Source organism: Triturus cristatus, chromosome 2_2 (assembly GCF_964204655.1).
Source record: "Triturus cristatus chromosome 2_2, aTriCri1.1, whole genome shotgun sequence".
Classification (NCBI taxonomy): Eukaryota; Metazoa; Chordata; class Amphibia; order Caudata; family Salamandridae; genus Triturus; species Triturus cristatus.
In genome coordinates, this window is record NC_140582.1 from 1,059,293,747 (window position 1) to 1,059,311,453 (window position 17,707).

At 39.8% G+C, this 17,707-nt stretch overlaps 1 protein-coding gene across 1 annotated transcript in view; it reads left to right on the top strand.

Moving 5' to 3' along the window:
• The window catches only part of LETM1 (leucine zipper and EF-hand containing transmembrane protein 1), a 567,062-nt gene extending 549,761 nt beyond the window's left edge, over positions 1-17,301 (top strand). Inside the window, exons 13-14 of the mRNA XM_085642560.1 lie at positions 647-785; positions 9,939-17,301. Coding sequence (XP_085498686.1) covers positions 647-785; positions 9,939-10,091 — 292 coding nt within the window. The 3' untranslated portion in view covers positions 10,092-17,301. The remainder of the gene's footprint in view (positions 1-646; positions 786-9,938) is intronic.
• The last annotated feature ends 406 nt before the right edge of the window (positions 17,302-17,707 follow it).

Below are 17,707 nucleotides of genomic sequence, written 5' to 3' on the forward strand. Positions count from 1 at the left end.
CCTCACACTGCTACACGCATCACACTGCTACACGCCTCACACTGCTGCACAACGCACACTGCTGCACATCGCACAATGCTACACAAAACGCTACTGCACAACACACACTACTGCACACCGCACCCTGATGCACGTCACACACTGCTGCACACTGCTGAAATACTCATTGCTGCATGCTGCACGCTACACACTGCTGCACGCCACACACTGCTGCACGCCACACACTACTACACACCACACAATGTTGCACATCACACACTGCTACACTCCATACACTGCTTTTATGCAAGTTTATGCTACTGACATTGTAAAAGACAATGCCTATTTACAATGCCAATAGCTCAAACTCTATCATTGCGAGACCTATTGCATTGCAAATGCTTGTTCTGCATAGATCTTATTCGCTCTGAAGCCGTCTCTGGCCAGACCTTAAAATATATGAATAAAAAATGTCATAGCCCTTAAATATCCAAATCTTTATGTCCTCTGCCATCATGAGCTCCGTCTTTTACTTGGGTAACGTGTCTTCCTATTCTTAGCAGGGATAAAGGGACGTAATCATCAAATTTAAATCTGCAAAATGACAAGTAAATGCATTCTCACATTCTTTGTGTAGAACAATGAAAATAAATTGTACTGTTTTTAGGGAGAATCTCATTAGCATTGGAGAACTCATCAGTGTGATGAAACAACTCCAGAAGATTCCTGAAGCAAAGCTGCTTCGAATTGCTGAGGCGCTTGATGAAAACAAAGATGGCAAGATTGATATAGATGATGTTGCCAAGGTAAGTTACAAAACTTGCTTTAAAATATTCTTTGATTGCACTGACATCCTCCTTTTTAATACCAGACTAATGATAGCTTGGTGGAATTGATTGTATTCAGATTTTTTTCCCCCAGTATTCTTACACAATGGACTATTGATCACATTCAGTGTTTTTAAAGTTCATTAATGGCACTACTCCTATGTGCACCTGAGCCAGTCAAGCATTGCAAACCCTTTTTCTTTTTGCACCCAGCCCCAAGACCCGCTCGGTAGCTTCACAGAAGAGGCTAGAACCACAGAAATTTAGCATACTGTACTCTTGTAGAAGATGCATTTTTATTTATTTGTTTTTGTGTAAAGCACTATCTACCCTCTAGTTGCCTCAGAATGCTGTCAGTTGTGGATAAAGAGAACGTTCAACAGGCAGTTGGATAGCGCCTAACAAGACCTGGTAGTGTAAATGAAGTAGTCCTTCAGGTAAAGGTGGGTATGTTGATGATGGCCATATTCAAGTATGTTAAAAAACATGACTAGGCTATTAACAGAGTCCTGTGGGCTAAGGGTAGATATGCACCTGCCTGCTCATCTGCCACAAACTGACTTTCAATGTCCTCTTGGATGCACAGGGGTCTTCTGTAGTTGTAGAGTCAAATCTCCAGTTTTTATATTTCCCTCAACACAGAGGAGTACCATGTTAGTAAGCAGCCCCAATTTTGGTGGTTACTTCATTGAGACATTGTCCTTTCAACACAGATGGTGAACCTCAGTATAGACAATATTAGCTTCATAAGAATATGCATTTCCTTCTAGATGTTTGAGAGCAATAGCCAATCCAAACTTATCTCTGCCTCTGGGATGCTTTTTCTTGTGTAGTTAAACGCGGCTGTCGCATTGGGACTGTAAGATATACTTGTCTATTTACAACTAACTCAAATATTTGCTATAGAGCAAAACCTCCCGAAGCTATGAGTAAAGTTTTGCAGCTTACAAGTTTGAAGAGTGTTTTGACTGGTCTCCTCTAATGACCATTGCAACTAATGTATTCCTAGGAATCCCTTAGCCCTAGGAAGTATATAGAACGGAAAGTGAAGTTGCAAAGAGGTTAATCAAGAACATGATCTTCTGGTTCTCTTCCAGGGAATACTCATCAATAGTCATAAGCACTGAATACTCCCGCCCACATGCGGGGACCCTGGAGCATATACAAAATACATTTATATATTTGTATGTATAGGCACAAAAACGTACGTAGTACCATCAAACATACATATATACATGTTTATATATACTTCCATGGAAACAGGCTCCAACCCGGTGCGCTCAAATTGTGGGTGCTGGCGTTTGGGCCGAGCCTCTTGGCCCATAAACGTTTAATTTTGTACAGATAACACTTCACTCGCTGAAGTCCTTTGAGATTCCTTAAATTAAAGAATCTCAAAAGACTTCATTGAGTGCGGCGTTATTTCTACACAACTAAATGTATATAAACATGCATAAACATGCAGCCTAAAAACCATCCAATAGGCTAAGATGCCAAAATTGCATTGGATTTCTCAATTAAAATAAAAAAATGTCTATATAGCATTTCCGTAACATAGAAATTACACTCCTTTGGGGTTTAAACATAACTTTTTATTTTCAAAGAAAAAGGCAAGTATTAGCAGGCAGTTAGCCCACAGGCTCCTTAGGAAAAAACCTAACAGTAAGAAAACTGGTGCCGTGCCTTTAAGACTTACCTGTTCCCATCATGCCCCAGAGGTGACAGGTCAGTTACGTTTTCCTGCTTCTTCTGTAAGGATCCTGGAACACTGAGCTCGTCAATTTTTAGCTTTTTCTGTCAAAAATTGGTTTATTAGAGTTCTGCTCTACTTTCACTCGACGTCTTTAACTGCTGGCTATCTTTTCTAGCTGTTTTCTGACAATTGTGAGAAAAGTTTCCTGTCAGAAATGTCAGCATTATTCAAAATGCCCTTCCTGTGGGAAGAAGATGGCTAAGTCTGATCCACACTCTTTCTGTATTGTTTGTTTGCCGTCATCACACAATCCAGATAATTGTTACTATTATCAGCACTTTTCCAAGAGGACACTTCGGGACAGAGAAAGGATCAAGCTACATGCCTTGCAGGAGAGGGGAAAGGGATCAACAAGTGGCCTTGAAGGCAGCCATGCTTTCAAAGAGCCCTCCTCTTGTGACAAATCAGAACACAGGGGCAGAACAGAGAAGAGAAGACATCGCTCTGCCTCGCCGTTGACAAGAAAGAGATCTCAAGTACCTGAGTGTACCCTTTCGGCATCACGATCGACATCGGAGAAGCATAGACAGCATGCGGCGACGTCGAAGGGCAAATCGTCGTCGAGGCAATCAGTGCCTCCGTCGACGAAAGACAAGTCTACGTCAAGACCCCTCACTGTGGCAGGCTTTGAAGATGGAAGACCTGCAAAGCATAAGTAGATGTTGAAAAACTGACGAGTCTACTTCAAGGAAGTCCCAGCATCGCCATTCAGCGATTACCCTGCGACGGTCGAAGCATAGATGGTCGGTGTTGAGAGCATTGTCGCCATACAGCCGCATGCCGACGTCAAGAACTCCGCTGACGGGACATAGGGGATTGGCGTGGAGAGCATCACCCTTGGTGTCACAAACTTCAAAACGACACTCAGCATCTAGAGGACCAATGCTGAGACTTACCCCTCCGCACCTCTCTCTGCCGGAGAAGAAACGGCGAATGGCAATTTAACTGCTGAAAAATCCTACAGCGGCATTGGCCATCACGAGAACGAGGCTCCCCTTGCCGTCGGCGGAGACACAGCAAAGATGGAGATAGATTTTGAAATTCAGACGATCAACATCGAGAGAAACATCGTCCTCCCCAGGCATCAGGATCACACTGGAGGGCTCTCTCTCTGGTTCTAGAAAAGCAGATGCCTCCTGTTTATCTGCCTCCACAATGGTTGCAGAGTGTCAAACATTGGAGAGGTTCACGAAGAATTCAGACTTTGCAAAAACCTTACTCCCCTTCATAATCTCTGCTTCTCCACCTACGCCGACTGTTGGGAGATCTCCACACAGGTCCACAAGAAGAACAAGGTCCAGGAGATCGTACAGGAAGGTGGTCTCATAGCCAACCAGGTGATCAGCGCAGCTGCTGACGCCTCAGATGTGGCAGCACATTGGTACTTCCATGGCATCTGGCATAGGCGCTCTGCCTGGCTACAACTCACGGTTCTCAAACTTGAGGCGTAACGCAGAATCATGAACCTCCCCTACCACACCTACCAATGAGGAAATGTCCATAAGGAAGTCAGTATTCGACATATTGAAGGCAGACGGCCTTGAAAAGCGCAAAGATTTCTGGCATAAATACAGACCTTATGATCGCGGGCATTTCCAACAGAGGGTTCAAACCTCTCACTGGTTGACACAACAACAGCAGGCCAGGTCACATTATCATCAGCGTCGACCAAGACAAGAAAGAGGAACCTCCAGACCAGCACCCTCCTCAACAAAACAGCCGGCCAAACAATGAGCACTTGCTTCCCCCGTCCCTGTTGCCCACTCCGGTGGGGAAAAGTATCATGTCTCACCTGGAAGAGTGGAAAAAGATCATAAAAGACAAGTGGGTGCCCAAAATTGTGCAAAATGGCTATTTACTCAGTCCCCACCTCCAGCAATACCACCTCGGGGAACGTCTGTCCATCAGTGCCATTTTACTCAGACAGGGATAAATACTTTACTACAAAAAGACGCAATAGAGGAAGTTCCCTTACCCCAGCAATGGCAAGGAATTTGCTTCTGTTACTTTCTGATTTTGAAGAAGGGTCCAACCCAGAAGTACATACCTATACTCGATCTAAGACGCTTAAACAAGTTCATCCGCAAAGAGAGATTTCAAATTCTAGCTCGGCACCAAATCTTTCTCCAAAGGGACTGGATGTGCACCATAGATCTTCAGGACGCATATTTTCATGTTCCAGTTTCCAAAAAACACGATATATTCCTGTGGTTTCAGGTAGTATTGGAGCACTTCCAGTACAAAGTTCTTCCATTTGTGCTAAAATCAGCACCCTGCACAGTCTCGAAATGCATGGCAGTTGTAGCTGCTTTTCTACACAAGCAGAAGATCTTAGTCTATCTGTACCTAGATGACTGGTTGCTGAAAAGTTCGTCACCTGCTCTGCTGCAGAAACACCTTTAATGCTGCATTCGTGTGCTAGGCCTACAGATCAATTAAAAAAAGTATATTCTCAACCCAACTCAAAAGATCCACTAGCTAGGGGCTACTCTGGATACTGTAAGCGCAAGCGTCGGTGTCCTTTGTAGAAGTTGTCCTCAATAACCAACAAGTGCCACACGCTCCACCGCACACGCCTTCCCACGGCCAGACAGGTGTCCTACCTTCTGGACTTGATGGCTGCATGCATCTTCATTATCCCCAATGCCAGGCTGTAAATACGCTCTCTCCCTGGCAGGCTTTGGGGGACCAGTGGTCACAATATCAAATCACTGGGAAGACACAGTTACTCTGCCTCGGGTAGCCAAGGATTCACTCAGGTGGTGGATGAACTGGTCTCACCTGCTGAAAGGAGTTCCTTTCCATCTGGGTCTTCCCAGCCAAACAGTTATCACAGACTCTTCCCTCCAAGGTTGGGGGGCTTACATGGGTCCTCTCCAAGTGCAACGGTTGTGGTCAGATGCGGAGAAGGGAAATCATATCGATATGTTAGATCTGAGAGCTGTACATCTTGCACTCAAGTCATTCCTCCCTTCCATCCAGACACACTCCCTGTTGATTCAGACAGACAACACCATAACCATATATTACCTGAATAAACCGGCAGGAACCAGGTCAAGATCCCTCTCGCAGGAGGCTCAAGCCATATGGAAGTGGCTGCTCATAAGGCAGTTGAACATATTTCCGTGATTCACCTCCCAGGGTCTCTCAAAGTTCATGCAGACTCACTAAGTCGGAAATTCGTCGAAGTTCACGACTGGGTGACAAACAATGAAATTGCACAGGACATCTTCCAGCGATGGGGCGTTCCAGACATCGCTGCTTTGCAGACGCAATAAACGCAAAGTACCACCTCTTCGCATCCAGGTTCCATCAACCAGGCTCCAGAGAGAATGCGCTTTTGATAGAATGGTCAGAGACATTATTTTTCACACTTTTCCACCAATTCCACTTATTCCTCTGGTGATCAAGAAGTTCTAAAGAGTCAAGACCAGTATGATCCTGATCGCCCCGGAGAGGCTTCGCCAGTAGTGGTACCCGGACCTCCTGCATCTATCTGAGTCCCCACACAGGAAGTTGCAGTGCCGTCCGGACTTACTATCCAAACTTGGGGGGGGGAAGGTGTTCAACCCCAACCTTCTATCCCTGAGATTGACGGTATGGCTCCCGAGGTCCTCCAGTATGGACATCTATTTTTGGCTCCAGTCTGTATGAACACTCCTAAAGAGGCTAGATACCATCCACAAGAAAGTTGTATGCTTTCAAATGGGAGCGGTGCTACATATGGTGCGTCAGTAATGGTCATGATCCCATTCTGGGGCAGGAGCAGGTGAATATATCCTACCTACTGTATTTAACTAAATCAGGTCTTCAATTTTCGTCTATATATGTTAATTTAGCTGCTATTACAACAAACACAAAAATCTCTCACACATGATTCCTTTTTCCAGATGCCTGTGGTTAAGGACTTCCTTGAAGGGTTGAAAAAAGTCTATCCACTTCTTAGATCTCCCTCTCCTCCAGGGAACTTAATGTAGTCCTTTCTAAGTTGATGGTTCCCCCATTCGAACCCATTCATAAAGCGTCCCTGCAGCATTTGTCATGGAAGACTGCTTTCTTAGTGGCGATTACCTCTGCTCGCAGAGTGAGCGAGATACGGTTCTTTCCAACACAGAGCTTGTATCTCATTTTCCATGCAAACAGGGTGGTCCTTAGAACTCATCCTAGTTTTTTACCTAAGGTGGTCTCTGATTTTCATATTAACAAAGCTCTCACACTACCTACTTTTTTATGCCTTCTAATCTGCCTGAGAGACCTCTACATTCTTTAGATCTCAAAAGGGTTCTCAAATTCTATCTAGACAGGACCAAGGATCTAAGAAAATCAGACCGTTTGTTTGTGAACTATGTTTCCATACGTACTGACTTTTTATCTTCCAAGCAGTCCATCTCTAGATGGATAGTTCCATGCATTATATTGTGTAACCAACTGGCTAATAAACAACTCCCTGGTAAACCAAGGGCTCATTCTACCAGTGGAAAGATCTCTACTCCGGCCCTCCTTAAGAATGTACCAATCGCAGAAAACTGTATAGCTGCCATATGGCGATCAGTACACACATTTGTTCGCCACTATTGCTTAAACTTTGACACTCAGGCGAATGCTCAGTTTGGACAAACCTCTTCAAGGAACCAGTTTGGATAAATTATCCTTAGTTTTTTTTCTGTGACTATACTGGTGCTCATCCGCAGAATTGTGGGGATGGGCTTGCTATTCTATTGAGTGCTTATGATTATTGATGAGTAACCTCTGGAAGAGAAGGATAAGTTACTTACCTGTAATCCTAGTTCTCTTCGAGGGGTATACTTAAAGTCATAAGCAACCCACCCGCCTCCCCAAACGAATATCTTTGTTATAGTAGCATTTTCTTTCTTCGTGATTCCTACACATGATGGTACGCTGTAAAAAAGCCATGACCTAACTGTCACCTGAGGGGCATGATGGGAGCAGGGAGGTCTCTAATGAACGGCACCAGTTTTATTACTATTGTGTTTTTCTCTATGCAGCCTATGGGCTCACTGCCCTCTAATACTTGCCTATTTAAAAAAAAAAAAATTGAAACGCCAAAGGAGTGCAATTTCTAGGTTACAGAAATGCTATATAGATATATTTATATTTGAAATGTAATGCACTTTTGGCATCTTAGCCTATATGATGGTGTTTAGGCTGCACGTTTGTGTGTGTGTATATCTCTCAAAGCTCCAAGGTGCCCACAGGCGAGGAAGCACTCAAGCAGCAGTGTAGTTGCTTATAGCGGGTAAAGGACATCTCTGTATGCTAATGATTACAGCTCTCATGGATCTTCAGCCTGACGCATTTCTGAGCCTGTGCTCGTCATTGGAGGCTCATCGTGAGTTAAAGCATGTAGACACTCACAATATTTATATTTGACCGCCCAATATCTTATTTTGGTATTGACAGGGTTCCGGCCCATGCTCGAGGAGGAGACCGCAAACGCAGCCTGCGGCGCTTGGAATCCGAATATATAATACGTCTACAGAGTAGGATCCCGTATGGCCTCAACCATGAGGAGGATCTTCATGTGCATCTAGGGTAGAGATATTATATACCCCTAGTGCCCTCCCATGTACTGGGACACTGTATATATTTTTCATCATCCCATTATTCCACCTGGCATCACATCTTCTCCTCCTCCCCTATCCTACCCGTAATTGAGAAAAAAAATTCTCCACGACAATGCTGCTGCATTAGTTAATAGTGTCTGAAATCCAATTTCTTTTAAGCACCTAGGGTTTGGTTTTTAATTTGGTGGGTTTTTTTTTACGCATTTTACTCAGCTCAGATAAATGGTCTTCTCCTCGCCTCGTCAGAGAGAGTCCGGGATGTAGTGCAACCATAGCATTGATCACTTGATGTTAGTACTTCCAGCACCTACACGTAGGGTGCCTTAGGGCAGGCTGTCAATTGGAGATTGTTGACTAGAGCGGCGCGTCTCAGGGATACGGGCACTTGCCTTGGAATCTGCAGCACAGATATTCCTTTCCTGTAAAGGTAATAATGGGCAACATTGCGCCCAGTATGCGCCAAGTGCTCCAGTAGGCAGTCCTGTTGACAGCGCGATAACAGGCCGGCGGCTGTTACAATTAGTATTGTTAGGTGGCACCAGAAGGTGAAGTACCAAAAGTATGGTTGTTTATAACTTGTCTTCAAGTTTTATGAATTTAAGCATTAGTAATGTAAAATGTGTATGTTCAAACTTGGAATCTGTTTTCTGCTGTGTGGACTTACAAACCCCACCCTTGCATATGATTTTTATGTCTATTTGAACTTTGGAAATGCATTTAAACACAACCACCTCCAGGCTACGGAGTGATTTTGACAAAGACCGTTGGGACGTGTCAGTCATTAAAATGTATTCTTTCTACAATTCCTTATTCCTTATGGATGAAAATACGTGAAGTGTGTGTGTGTGTGTACTACATATGTTTTTTGACTAAACATACATATAGGTATTTTGTATATGCTCCGGGGTCCCCGCACATTGGCGGGACTATTCAGTGCTTATGACTTTGAGTATACCCCTCGAAGAGAACTGGAATTACAGGCAAGTAACGTATCCTTATTGTGTAGATCTTATTATTTTGAAGTGTATTGGCAAGCTGGTAAAGGTTGCTGGTGGAGAGCAAGAAGAATGTGTGGGTGTATATGGGGAGGTTTTGCATTGCATGCAAAAGGAAACCTAATTGTTGATGCCTAGACTTGTACGTGAAGGGTAAAGGTAGACTGGAATTCAGAGAGACTGTACGATTATGAGGCATGATTTTAACTACAGTTCCTATTACAAGAAACTGAACCTACCATGGGCCTGGTGTACTGATCCCTGTTCACAAACCCAGGTGTACAAATGCACTCTGACTGGTTTGCAAACATGGATGCAATTACTAGAAGCAGGTATTTTTTTGTATCTCTTCTAATCTGAGGCTTGAAACTAGCAGATTCAGGTCTAATATTGGACACAAATATCTTCATGAAATGGGTAGAGTATATGTAAGGGCACTCGGCAGACATTGTGTAGATAAAAAACATTTATACTTTAACTAGGCTTCTGCACATCTAAGTATGTGTTTACATGTTCTGGCACATTAAAGCAAGATCTATTGGCTTTGCCAATGTTTGTTTAGAGTTGATAATTAAATACTACACAAAACTAGACCTATTGCTTTTAGAAATGGTTGTTGACATGGGGCTGCATGCAATACTACTGTGCTGTAAGTCGCTAAATGCATCCCTATTCAAGAGCCTGTGTCTCTGTACATTACTTACAATTTTGACTGTTTATGGCATGCTCTGAATGAGATCTTGTCTTTCTGAATCGAAACTCCCACTTAACATGTTTTTTTCAAATTGGATTTTTGCAGGTGGTAGAGCTGATTGACAAAGAAGATATCGATATCTCCACCAGTCAGGTTGCTGAAATAATTGAACTACTGCAAAAAGAAGAGAAATTGGTTGAAAAGGAGAAGGCAAAAGAAAAAGCTGAGAAGGAACAAGTGGCAGAAGCCCAAATTTAGACATCTAAATGTACTGTCCAACAACGCTATTTTGAAACAAATTCTATTTGTATATCTGGCCAGCGTCATTAGTTTGAGCAGTTATGATTCTAATGAAACATTTGATTGTTTTGAGGTGATTTGTTTGACAAATATAAGATTTATAAATCTATTAGGATACAGAATGACATATAATCCTCCCCTTGGAAGTGACGCGAACAAATACATTACTGAACTAATTCAATGACCATTAGCACAACGGTTCTTTTTTAAGTTGGGAATAGCTTTCGTTCTGTGGAATCATGTGATTGCCTTCAAATTAATGGTGCTTTATTTATGTGGCACTAGTCACTTCTTAAATGGGTATCCCTAATGCAGTCTTCATGTTTTATACTTGCTTCTTCAGGTTGCAGCATGTTTCCATTAAAGCCATCTCATTTCTTTGCTTTAATGGACGTTAGATATAAACAATATTTGTGAATTGTAAATATTGCTGGGTCCAGTTTTAAAAGAATATTAAAATGCAGAAAAAGGCCCGCTTTGCTCTTAGTTTTTGTTCCCTTATCGATAAATGATTATTTTAAGTTGCAAATACACTAACAACTGTATATGTAAACGGACTGAATTGCATAGTAGCAAATGATCCGAAATGATAGCGTCTGTGTCTATATAAGTTTAAGTGAGGTTTGCTTACATGGTTTTAGGAGTGTCTGCTTGGCAAATGCAGCTTAGCAACTGACTTCAACTGATTGTGGTGGACCCAATTAGGAAACCTGCGCAAAAAAGACTGACTTAGTCAGTTAAGGATCCAAATGTCTCAGATGGAGTAGCGATAAGGATCACACAGTATGTACTTTACAACCTGCTGCATAATGATGTCAGTGTTTGAGAAGTCCAGTTTCTTGGACTCAAGACTTTCTTCAGTTTGACACTCTGCTCTCCCTGATCTCATTGTTCTCTTTGTATGTTGTGAATCTACTGTAAAAGGTTAATTTAATAGTACGAATTGTAATGCAAGCATGTTCATTAAATGTATGTACTTGTTCCTGTAGATGTACATCATTTATGAATTGAGCATGCATTTATACAAAGTAACTTATGGGATACGATACGTTGACAACTCACTGAGTAACAGAAGGGTAATGTATATAATGCTGAAGGAAGACAAACACTTTGCACCAAGAACAGGGGAACCCAGATATGGATTGTGAACATTGCCATTAACGAGTGCTTAAACCAGCAGCTAGAGAGCAGTACGAATTATTTCAGTCTTGCATGGTGCACCTGTATGAAATCTACTTGGGGCCTGTTGTTTTCTGTTGCACTATAAGTGTCCCTGTGGCAGCAGCCCCTTCAGAGCATTCCTCTTGAGTAACCTTTCCTCTTAGCACACTTGTACACAGTGTTTGTGGGTGTGCCACCACGTTCCTGCTGTAGTGTTGTTCGATTGGTGTTCACCTCTTTTTTTCTCTTTTCCTCAAGCTTTGTAGCCTCAACTCATTTAAATTGATTTTAACTCTATTAGTGGAGATTCAACTTCCTTTATGTTCTAGACTTGAGAAGATGTAACCAAGTTGACGGATGGAATGATCTTTATCAAACTAGAAGCATTGCCTATTGAGTATATGCTTTTACTCCTGCAGATGCAGTGTTCTAGAGTGTAACTTCTGCAGAGAGCCATCACCAGTTGACAGTAGATGCCCGTTCTTTTAGATTCAGTTTTGAACATCAAAAGGTTGTAAGTTAGAGAAGAAAGAGTGACATATTCCTTCATTTAGCACAGTGTGACCTACCTGGTTAGTCTTTTTTCAAGTGATGTGTTCCGTCCACTGGCTGAGAATGTAATACTAAAGCATGCTGCTTTTTTTGTAAATGTTGTTGATCTAACGTAAGTCAATTCTGTCTCAGTTTTTTTTTTAGCTGAAACCAACATTGTGGGCCAGATTTTGTGAGTGCCTTATAAGTGTGATTCATGTTTTTCATTAGCTATCATTAGTAGGACATTACCATTGTAGTGTGCAGCTATGCACTGGAACAGGCTGTTATCGATTAACGCTTCAGATTACATAAATACATTTCTATTAATGTACAATTGAAATTCTTATTGAAATTAATTAAGGCATTTCTTTTGCAATGTAAATATGTTCAGTTTACTTTGATAAAAACTTCTAATTGTTTTTAAGAATAGGAAAGGTGTTTGCCAGTTTTCTAAATGTTCATTAAGTGGAATATCTAGAAGTTCACATTGATTTTAATTGCACATTTAATAGCTTAATTGTATACATCTTGATATGTACTCTACAGCATAGATAATAACTTTCTTTGCGCAATATTTTGAGAATTACATTTGATGTTTGGCAATTTGAGGATTATACGGGCACTGTGCCACAGGCACAAATAAGATAACTTGTGGAAGTCATGAAGAAATTGCTTGTTCTGCATTATATGATCTACACTTATACTCATGAATACTGAATAGCTCTGCATCCATGCAGGATTTCAGAATACATTTACAATGTGGGACCCTCTTTTTTGTACATGTCTATCTAAAACTAGGCATTTATTATTTAGGATTCAGAAGTTTTTATTAGATTTTCAGTTAGAGCATATGAATGGACACCAATTACCATCTCAGAGTAAGCAATAACAATTATATAAACTATTACCCCCTTTTTTTTATCTTCAATTTATTCAGTTAAAATCTTACAAATGAAAAGACTATCAAAGTCTTTGAACATTTACTCCTCTCCAGCCCTTCAGCCCTACCCATATCAATAAAACAGTATGTATCTGGGTTGGCATATTATACAGACCAGCTTTGAATTAACGACAACTAATTTGAACAGTTCCTAAATTAAAAAAGCTGATAAGATCTTCGATGGAGTGACGGAAGCTTTGCTCTTGTAGAGCACAGATCATACAGTATGAGGGAGAATTTGCAAGTTGGAAAAACCTAGGCAAGCATAGAGGGAGACAAAAGGACAGACATTTTCATTTAAAACCTAGTAATGGCCAAAATAGATTTTTTTGACGCACTCACCTACTCCTCTACCTTCGTAAATGAAGTGGTCAACATCTTTGTGATATATATTTTGATTAAAATTAAGATTGAAGGTGTTGATACTTCCATATGATTAAATCTTCTGTGTGAAAGATTTTGAGAATAATTGATATATTTAAACTATAGTTCACAGTTGTATATATCCCAAACTTGATTTGTTTAATAATTCAATGAGCATTATGAGGTGTTTAACCCAACTGCTTAACTGGTGGAAAAAATACATAAACTAGTATGCAAAGCATTGCACAAAGCCTTTCATGATAAGGGCCTAAGGGCCTAATATGGCAATTAATGTGGGATTGCCATTGAAGTTAATAATTGCAATGCATACCACAAAGTCTGAGTTTTCCTAGTTAATGAAACATTGTTGACTGGTAAATATTTGTATTAAAATAAACAGTTACTGGAGGGCCTCTGTTTTATCAGTGTCATCACAATCCATAAAATAGTTTGTTGTATTCCATGTAATTTAACTATACCAGTACACTAAAATGTTTAGGCAATATTTCTAGCATTTAGATAAATCTTTTCATACCAATTACAATTCTAATTTTTATTGGGTATAAGTGATTAAGTAACTGCAAGTAGAATAACAGATGCTTAATATGTTAAGGGGTAATTATTACAGAATATTTTCACCCACTTTTATACACTTCCTGCGTGATTAAACAAAGTCATGGCACCACCTCGATATTAACTTTGAACCAAAGAGTGATTGTATTGTGTTTTTTTTGTACATTTTATTATTATTATTTAAAACTCCAATTTTAAGAAGGCATCCATAATTGATTTAAAGCATCATATTTTCTAATTGTAAATGAAATTATTTTTGTTAATTGAGCCTTTACAGTTTGTGATGGTTTGTAAATAACTTATGTTGATGTAATGACTACTTCTTATATTTGTGTTTCCGGTTTTTAAGTAGCGTCCTTTCATATGTTTGTGTTTTTACCAAGAGCATACTTGATTGTTTTTAGTAACGCTATTCCTGGTCAGTAGTTTTTGAATGCGTAACAAAGTACATCAGTGCTTTTCTTAAAATATATTGCATTAACAGAAATAATGACTTGACTGTAGATACCTCTGTGGCTGGGAGCTTACAAAAAGAATGACAAATATTTTCAATTTATTTGTTCAAACGTGATGGTTTTTAACTGCTTAACACCATCGGTCAATTGTCAGTGTTTTTAAATTTGATCCAGATAGTTAAATATGGAGCCTGTGAAGTTTGTTAGCTGGTAATCTGCTTTGTAAGGTTTAGAGTCTGGTGGTTCTAGTTAGGGTAGGGAACCAGCTATGGTCTCTTCCACTGCTTGCTATCTGGCCAAAAGTTCTGATCCTGACCATGATGACCACTGTCCCTATTGTAGCTGTTCAAGTTCATGGATCTGTGGCAGAGAGGTCTCCGGTGCCAGATAACATTATGGAACCACATAGCCTTCTATTGTTGAGCACATGGAAAATCTACCCTCTTGTCCAGGGTCAGAGCAAGGAGCAGAGTTTTGAGGGTTCGTGTTCAGTTCTCTAGATCTGAAGATTAATGGTTGCATTACTTCTGCCATTATGACGTTTGTAACTGGGTGTGTCCAATTCGCCGAGTCAAAGAACCATATGTGAAGGGATGAGTTTGTTTGCAACATGCAATAGCCTAAAGTTAGTGTGGTCTCGATACTTCACTAGACAGTATGGCAAATATGGTTGAGTCTCCTACTCTGTCATATGACTATAATTATTATATTTCTCATTTGGGACAAACAGCATCCCCTTTGTGATTTAGGCACCCGCCCTCCCAGGAGTTTGATGCTTATTATAAGCTTATTGGCATTTTACGCAAGAGGCCTAGAGATGAAATGCTTTTCCTTCAGTTTGCGGACACATTTGTTAATGTTTGGGAGAATGCATATGCTTAGAAAGTATGGGATAATTGCGGCTTACTCTTTTTACTGAATAAAAACCTTTGGACATCTTTCTGATTGTGCATATGGTAAATTTCAAAAGTAGACTTAATAAATAGGACAATGTTTATTTCTAGTTCTTTGGCCCTTGTAGTCGGTGAATGTGGTCAGTTTTTTGGCCCTGAAATCAATAGCAGGACATTTGGTTTTTTGTCAGTTTTGCAGGTACAGGCTGTAAGCAAAGTACAATCATTAGGTATGAACTCTATGGAAACAGAGTAGTTACTGGTTTTATATGTGCAAGTGATGGGTTACATGCAACAAGCATTTTGTCGGGTAATTTAAGACTCTAGTATTGTTTCAGAAATGAGTGCCATCTGAAATGACCAATGGACATTAACTTACCTTTAACAATTCTTGATTCTGGTAAATATCTTCCTTTTCTTGCAAGCAACTTACGCACTTGTTATGATCCTCGTGCTGTAAAGACACTTCTTAACGTTTTCTAAACTTTGGCACAACTCATAGGCCTGTACATTTTCTGGTATTTCCAAGGTTTGAGATAAACATGTTCCTTTTAGTTTATGCACATAAAGGACACAGTGATTCCTGTGGTTCATGCATGCTTGAATGTGTGCCACAACGGCAGCCTATATGTCAATTTCTAAATTGATCCGTTTTCTCAAACATTAGTCCAGCTTTTGATCAGGCTTTTGCATCCTTGGTCATGAGGGGTCCACAAACTGTCATACTATACAGTCAAATGACCGAGGAATCAGCCAGTAGTCATAACTACCACTTTGGATCAAAAGGTTTTTACTTCAAGTCAATAGCGTACAATAAATAGATTGATGGCTCTAGTGCTGTGGCTTGTTTTCTACAGTTGAAAACAGTTTTAGTGAGGTTGTATGAATGCTTACAGATGAGCCTACTTTATTCCTAAATCAACATTGATCTGGTTTATTAATATAATATTTTTATAATTACATAAATTCCAGATTAAAATTGTTTTGTATAAAATAATTCAATTTAAATGATGAAAATGATAAGTGCATTCAAGTTGTGAATTAAAGGTAAATTGCATAAAAATATTTTTGCGGGCAGTTCATAATCACATCAACTCTTGTAAAATATATAAAGGCTTATTGTAATCTACTATGAAATTAAGCCTGTTGATCATATTACCTAATGAAGAAAAGAAAACCAAATATAAGTTTAACCTTTACTCACATATTTATGCTGGTTTTCAGGTATGTAGTTCAGCGCATACAAGTCTACTCAAGAATGCATAAAATGCTATTGGAGGTTAAGGCTTAATGTATTTTAAGACAACTGGGACATGTGTTTTAGGGGAAATTCAGTTATTCCAACTGTTTCCCACAGATGTTATTGAACTTGCTAAACCTTTCATATCAATTCATTAATAAAGCCATTGGATTTTTTAACAGATCACCCTTGTAAGATTGCTGCTCCCAAGGGCATAATAATGTGTATTTGTTGTTACACTTGCACTTTTTTTCTTCATGAAATATCATTTATACTTGTGTGGCAAATGAAATATCAAATGTTGCACTTATTACTCCTCTAGTATTTTGCACTTTTGTTTTGCACTCCCTCATACACATCTAAAATAGCCCTAGGAGAAGTATTAACCATGTGGTAAATGTATTTTAGCTTTCTTACTTTTTAAGTTGTACAGGAAAATGTGTACGTTTTAGGTTGTGTTATATCTGAACTTTGACTTTCAACTGTCACTGAAGATTATAATACACTTCTAAACTATCAGACTATATTTTAGATTATGTAGTCTACACCAGTCATTATTTAACTAAAGGTGTTGAATTTGGTTCAGAAAATTCTGCAAGTTATGCCACACAAATCTTTTTTTAACTGTTTGCTTTTACTGCTGCTTTGAAAACGTGTATGCCTGATAACGTTTTGACAAATGGTGGATCCAAGATTGTAAAAAATATTTAAGAATAGCAGTTGAGTGCCGACTCCCATATATTTTCTAGTGCTTTAAACATATTTTTTGCAAGGATGATTTTATCTGCTACAAAAACAACACCTTTGTTTGGCATTTAAAGCTTTTGTTTATCTGGATCCACCAAATCTCAATATGCACTGATCTGTATAAATTGAATGTCATCATAACTCTGTAATATTTATGAAAATCTATCAGCTAAATTATCTTCAGGCTATTTCTGTTGTGGTTCTTTTTTTGCTTAAAACAAGCATTGATGTCCAAAACAATAAAAGGATACAGTTCATTGGCCCACTGTTGTCTTTGTTTATAGCTGTATGTTTTATCCACAAAAGAAGCTTTTGATTTATTTTATTACTCATTTTCTTCCACCCAGTTACTCATTATTAGCTCGAGCAACACTAATCCATCATTAAATGTTTTTCTGATGTAGGCTTTGGAACAAACTTATGCGTAACATTCTGTCTTATATGTGCTTAGTATTCTGTATATGATTTCCAGTTGCTACATTGATGTATTTTTTAATGAGTAATAGGTTTTCTGATGGATACTTCTGACTGCAGATTACTCACTATGTGAATTTTCGCCAGGCACCGGGCTAGATCCCAAAAACTCAAAGGTAGTGCTCCAACTCGCTGGAAGGTGGAGTCGTGTTAATCTGCGTCAATGCCATTTCGCACCGAAATACTTGAACGGA